General features: G+C 38.6%; 1 protein-coding gene across 1 annotated transcript; it reads left to right on the top strand.

Annotated features, from left to right (window-relative positions):
* Positions 1-857: 857 nt before the first annotated feature.
* Positions 858-2,733, top strand: LOC112696356 (histone H3.3). The gene is made up of 4 exons (XM_025749087.3): positions 858-1,276; positions 1,582-1,658; positions 1,776-1,866; positions 2,306-2,733. The coding sequence occupies exons 1-4, from the start codon at positions 1,205-1,207 to the stop codon at positions 2,474-2,476; spliced, it is 411 nt and encodes a 136-aa protein (XP_025604872.1). The 5' UTR covers positions 858-1,204; the 3' UTR covers positions 2,477-2,733.
* The last annotated feature ends 3,670 nt before the right edge of the window (positions 2,734-6,403 follow it).

Genomic DNA, 6,403 nt, shown 5'->3' with positions numbered 1-6,403 from the left:
TTGTGATGAAATAATATGTTTATGAGAGACTCAGACTAGAAAATAAATTTTCAGAGATTATTAATAAGACTTAGATCGATACATCAATTAAATCTATTAACATGCATGAGTGTCTATTTTATGACACAAGATGTGTGCATAATAATTAGGTAAATAACCGAAAAAATGATGAAAAGACCTAACTTATTTATCCATAGTAAGTTTTTGCTATTTCAATTTTTTTCATGCACCTATTAATCGTTCACTAAAAAATGTTCATGAACTTAATTCAAGTAATTACTCTTTATTTTATTGGTTAGTTTCTATGTCTTTTCTTTTTATTTTTCTAAATGTGTGTTTAGCTCAGCGATAAATAAATTAAAATAAGGCTTCTTTTAAGGTTTAAGGGTGTTAATTTGTTTACCTCAAACTCCATTTATTACCGCTCAATAGGAATGTAGATTGAATTTCATGATGCATAAAATCATCTTGTTTTCTTATTTTTGGGATTTAAGAATTCATTATTATTATTATTATTATTATTATTATTATTATTATTATTATTATTATTATTATTATTATTATTATTCAAGTTCTAAGAAGGACTAATCTATGCATTTAAGAATAAAAGAGAATTAAGTTGAATTTCACAAAAAGCCTCATAGAAATTAAGGTAATTTACCATTATGGACACTTATTAGTCATATACCATAAGCAAAAATGCAAGATAGAAACTATATGAAACTAGATCAGCAATTTTCCTTTCTTTTTTTTTCCCGTTATGGATTTCCAGACAGAAACTCCCAATAGAGATACCCATCTCAAAGGCCCAAATATTGAGCTCTACTAAAAAAACCAGAGAAAAAGAAACACACTTTGGACCAAAAATAAAAGAAGAAAGAAACACACTTATCCACGCTGGCAATCCTCTAGTGTAATCTTTAACCAACCAGAAGCAAGCACACGGATAAACAAAGTTGTGTTTTTGAATTCAAATCCTAACAAACCAGAACAAGTAAGTCCCGTTGAAGTCTTCAAACTTCAAAGTCCACGTTCTCTCCCTCAAAAACTAAACCGACCTATAACCTCTTCTTCTTCTTCTCTCTCCATATATAAATAACAAACGATAACCGTTTTTCTCTTTCCTACAACTCAATAAAGATCTCATTCTCTCAGATTTTCTTTTCCTCTGCGATTCTTCCTTTTCGTTGTTCTCTCTGATTCCATGGCTCGTACGAAGCAAACTGCTCGTAAATCCACCGGTGGCAAGGCCCCTAGGAAGCAACTCGCCACCAAGGTTCGTTCCCTTAGGGTTTCTTTACACATGTTCTCGTTTGTTTTTTGCTTATTATTCCTTAGATCTGTTTGAAGTTTAGGGTTTTCAGTTAATACTGCTTTATTTTTTATTGAATTTTATGTTTTCTATTCGAGAATCTGTTTATATGAGCTGAAATTAGGGTTTCTGGAATTTGATTCTCGGATTATTTGAAATTTGAAATATATAATAGATGCTGAGAAATTCGAATTTGACACCTAGGTTTTCTGTTTTAGTGAATTGGATATAATTAATTTATATTAAAAGATTTTATATGATTTGTGTAGGCTGCAAGGAAATCTGCTCCTACAACAGGAGGAGTCAAGAAGCCTCATCGTTATCGTCCTGGAACTGTTGCCTTGCGGTAGATGATTGTTACTTATTTTACCTTTTCCCCCCTAATTGTTATTGTCTACCTTCCGTTAATTTATATGTTTATTTTGTCATGAATTTTCTGTAAATTTTTGCTGGAAATTTTCAGTGAGATCCGAAAGTACCAAAAGAGCACTGAGCTGTTGATCCGCAAGCTTCCCTTCCAGCGTCTTGTCCGTGAAATTGCTCAGGATTTCAAGGTATATGATTGTTATATTGGGATATTCTTTCTGTATTCTTAATTCTTTTATTGCCCACAATTTCTGTTTACAAACACTCTACATGAAGTCATATTTAATTTGGGGTTTATAAATTACCTTATGAAAATGAACGAAAGAGTTTCTCCATAAGCAAAACATAAAATTGTTAGTTTTAGGTTTCTGAATTGAAACAATTTATGAGCCTTATATTCTTAATGGGGAAGTTAAATTTTTTATTTGAGGATTTTGGACAAAATAATATTGCTATTCAAGCTTTATCCGATCCTTGTGGCAAGAGGATTTCGTACCGGCCTTACAACATGAGGTTGCTACAATGTTAATGGAATAGTTCTTTTATGAATTTTTTTGTAGTTCTTAGTACAGATGCGTTGGGTTATTTATTTGTTGTAAAATTTATTGATTTTTATTTTGTTTGCAGACTGATTTGAGGTTCCAGAGCCATGCTGTCCTTGCTCTCCAGGAAGCTGCTGAAGCCTACTTGGTTGGTTTGTTTGAGGACACCAACTTGTGTGCCATCCATGCCAAGAGGGTCACCATAATGCCCAAAGACATTCAGCTTGCTCGCCGCATCCGTGGTGAACGCGCTTAGTCTGATTGATTTCATGCTCTTGATCCTTTTGGGGAATACAACTTGTGTTTACTAAGTTTAGTATTGTTCAAGTTTCCTATTCCATTGTATAGTTCTTGACAACTTTTTAGATTTCAATTGACGTCTTTAGAAGGATTATTTTGGTTATGGTATAGTAGATCATAGAAAGATACTACTAATGGAATGTTATGATTACTCTTGTAAGACAGTTTATTTTGGATTTAGATCTTAATATTGACTTTGATACGGTTTCTTAATGTGTTGGGTGTGTGATATGAACTTCGGTTGAATTCCTTTTTCGGCATGACCGCAATGATGGTTGGATTTGTGAATTAATGTAACCATAGGCGAGCATTATTAGTTTTTTTCTTTTTATTTAAACTTCCAAGTTCCAATGATTACAGGAATTAAACAATGATCATCCTTAGCTCCATGGGAGATTGGGAGGGGCATGAAATTGTTCGGTTGGCAAAATCATGATGAGGAATGAATTACCTTTTTTTTTTGGTCAAGAGGATGAATTACTTGAAAAACGCTTTTTCTTTTGCAGCCTAGGCTTGGATCTAGTGGCAGAATCTGCTGCCTCAAAAGGAGCTGCACAGAATTCGAATCCATAATAGTAGTGGGGTGTGTGAGGTGTGAATGGCTATGTGGTGTAAAAGACCAAAAAAAACAAAAACAAAAACAATGTATACAAAAAACAAAAAAACTGAAAATTCCAGCGTTACCATTCTAGGAAGTATTTTCAAGCGAGATAGGAAAAATAAGCTGCATGTTCATTGTTTGAAGAAAAGATTCTTAATATTTTTAACCAATTATTTTATCAAGTATAATCTTTTACCATTTAATATTTTTTCTTAGTTTTATTTAAGAAGTGTATGATAAGAGATCACACTTGGTAAAATAATTAAGAAAAAATTGAGAAGTTTTACTCTTTATTGTTTGCATAATTGCATCTCGTTTGCAATTTAAAAAATTATTTCAGTACAAAAAAAAATATATTCACATCTCTTAATTTTAATCAATAACAAAAACAGAAATTAAAAGTACTAAATAACATAAAAAATTATTTTATATCTGTTCGTACACTGGCCCAAGTTCAAACGACAGATTCAACCCACAAGGTTGGGCACCTTAATATACCGACCTTCTCTCAAGAAGTCGGTGCTTCCCACGACTTGACCCAACGAAGTCGGAAGCAGAGATTAGCTGGCAGATAATAACTGCTCCTAAAATCTCTCAATCCACTTCCAGAAGTCATATCGTAACCTCCCTAAGATAAAGGAACGGAACCACAGACCCGAAGCATCACTTAAGTAATTTCAAAAGTCGGATGCATCTGGCTGATGCTTCTGATGCAACTCGCTGCAAAGCTTTCCTGATCACCCTATCGAAAGCAGTAATGAAGTGGTTTGATAGCCTCCCTCCAAGATCGGTTACCAGCTTTGAGGACCTTTCGAGAAAATTTCTAATGCAGTTCTCCATCCAGAAGGATAAAGTAAAACACGCACCGAGCCTCCTGGGAATTAAGCAGGAGGTCGGGGAACCTCTACGTGACTACATGGAAAGGTTTAACAAAGCGTGTTTGAAAATTCAAGACCTGCCCACAGAGGCAATTATCATGGGGTTAGTAAATGGGCTTAGAGAGGGCCCCTTCTCTCAGCCCATATCAAAAAGGCACCCCACCTCTTTGAGTGATGTACAAGAGAGAGCAGAAAAGTACATCAACATGGAGAAAAATGCTAGACTACGGGAGCCCAGCTGGCGACAGGGGCCTCCTCACTCAGCAAAAGAGAGAGAAAGGGAGCCCAAGAAAAAAGAGGAGGTCGGCCCCGACAGGCCGAGGAGATACCACTCCTATACTCCTCTAAAAGTCTCCCTAGTAGACGTTTGCAGAGAAATCTGTAATACTGAAAGATTGCCGCCTCCTAGACCCATCAAAAACAAAAAGAGAGGGAGTCGCGGCGACTACTGTGAGTACCATAAGATGTATGGTCACTCAACAAATGATTGCTACGACCTTAAAAATGTGATAGAAAGATTAGTCAGGAAAGGCTGACTTGATAGATATCTCATGGAAAGGTCGGAGAATTCTGGAAAAAGAAAGCGAGATGATGAAGACAGGAGAGACCCACCACCACAAACCCCGAGAGACACATACATATGATCTCTGGAGGATTCACAGGAGGGGGCTCACTAAATCATCTCGCAAAAGACACCTGAAGTGAGTTTATCAAGTTCGAAACGAATCTCCCGATCTCCCAACCATCTCGTTCACCAAATAGGACGGACAGGGGATCGTGCCCGGGCATGATGACTCGGTGGTGATAACCATGATCTTGGTAAATGCCAACCTCCATAGGACCTTGGTGGACCAAGGGAGTTCGACTGATATACTTTTTAAGCCCGCATTTGACAAGTTATGGTTGGATGAAAGGGAGCTAAAAGCTTACCCAGACACCCTGTATGGACTAGGAGACATTACCAATTAAACCACTGGGATACATCTCCCTCCACACGACCTTCAGAAAGGGGGAAAATTCCAAAACTCTGAGCATCGACTTTATCGTCATCGATGTCGGATCAGCATATAACGCCTTAATCGGCAGAACTACGTTAAATCGGCTCGGAGCGGTGGTGTCAACCCCTCACCTTTGCATGAAATTTCCAACACCTAAGGGAATAGCAACGGTACGAGGAGACCAGAAATTGGCGAGAAAATACTACAATGAAAGCTTAAACCTCCGAGGAAAGAGCAAGGAAGTTCATAGCATAGAACTCGGGTGAATAAAAGCGAGGGAAGAGCTGCGACCACAACCGGGTGGAAGAACCGAAGAGGTTCAAATCGGAAAATAGGAAGAAAAAAGCACCAATATAGGGGCCAGCCTAGGCGAAGATCTGAAACAAAGGCTGATAAAGCTCCTGCGACAAAATTCTGACCTCTTCGCTTGGAAACTTCCGACATGCCAGGGATAGACTCTCAGCTCATGTCCCACAAGCTTTCAGTACACCCCGGATCACAACCCATACAGCAGCGCATGCGTAACCTCGGCGCAGAACGAGCTCTGGTGGTGGAGGAGCAAGTGCAAGCCCTCTTGGAGGTCGACTTCATCTGAGAGGTCAAATACCCAGCATGGCTAGCAAATGTAGTGCTAGTCAAAAAGTAAAATGGCAAGTGGAGGATGTGCGTCGACTACACTGACCTAAACAAAGCATGCCCCAAAGACCCATATCCACTTTCCAGTATTGACACCCTAGTAGATGCAAGCTCAGGGTATCAATACTTGTCGTTTATGGATGCTTACTCGGGATACAACCAAATCCCGATGTACAAGCCGGACAAGGAAAAAACTTCATTCATCACACCTAGAGCAAACTACTGCTATGTGGTGATGCTATTTGGGTTAAAAAATGCCGGGGCCACATATCAAAGGTTGATGAATAAGGTGTTCGCTCCCCACCTTGGGAACTTAATAGAGGTCTACGTAGATGACATGCTGGTGAAAACTAAGGAGGAAACCGACCTCTTGATAGACCTCTTACAAGTTTTTGACACCGTAAGGTCGCACGGGATGAGACTAAATCCCACAAAATGTACCTTCGCGGTAGAGGCGGGAAAGTTTCTAGGATTTATGCTAACACAAAGAGGAATCAAAGCAAACCCCGATAAGTGCAAAGCTATCCTAGAAATGAAAAGCCCGACTTGTCTGAAGGAGGTCCAACAATTAAATGGAAGGCTTGCCGCCCTTTCCAGGTTCCTGGCGGGATCAGCACTAAGATCCCTTCCACTATTCTCCCTACTAAGAAAAGGATGCCAGTTCGAATGGACTCCAGAATGCGAAGAAGCTTTCCGGGAGTTCAAAAAGTTCTTGAGCCAGCCTCCAATCCTGACCCGACCCATAGTTGGGGAAGTGCTCGTCCTATACC

Source organism: Arachis hypogaea, chromosome 6, assembly GCF_003086295.3.
Source record: "Arachis hypogaea cultivar Tifrunner chromosome 6, arahy.Tifrunner.gnm2.J5K5, whole genome shotgun sequence".
Classification (NCBI taxonomy): Eukaryota; Viridiplantae; Streptophyta; class Magnoliopsida; order Fabales; family Fabaceae; genus Arachis; species Arachis hypogaea.
This window is presented reverse-complemented; position numbering and strand designations above follow the sequence as displayed.

Excerpts from the sequence above, each read along its gene's own strand:
- LOC112696356 (XM_025749087.3), top strand. The coding sequence starts at position 1,205 with ATGGCTCGTACGAAGCAAACTGCTCGTAAATCCACCGGTGGCAAGGCC. Across the intron at positions 1,277-1,581 it reads GGAAGCAACTCGCCACCAAG|GCTGCAAGGAAATCTGCTCC; the intron begins GTTCGTTCCCTT and ends TGATTTGTGTAG. Across the intron at positions 1,659-1,775 it reads CCTGGAACTGTTGCCTTGCG|TGAGATCCGAAAGTACCAAA; the intron begins GTAGATGATTGT and ends GGAAATTTTCAG.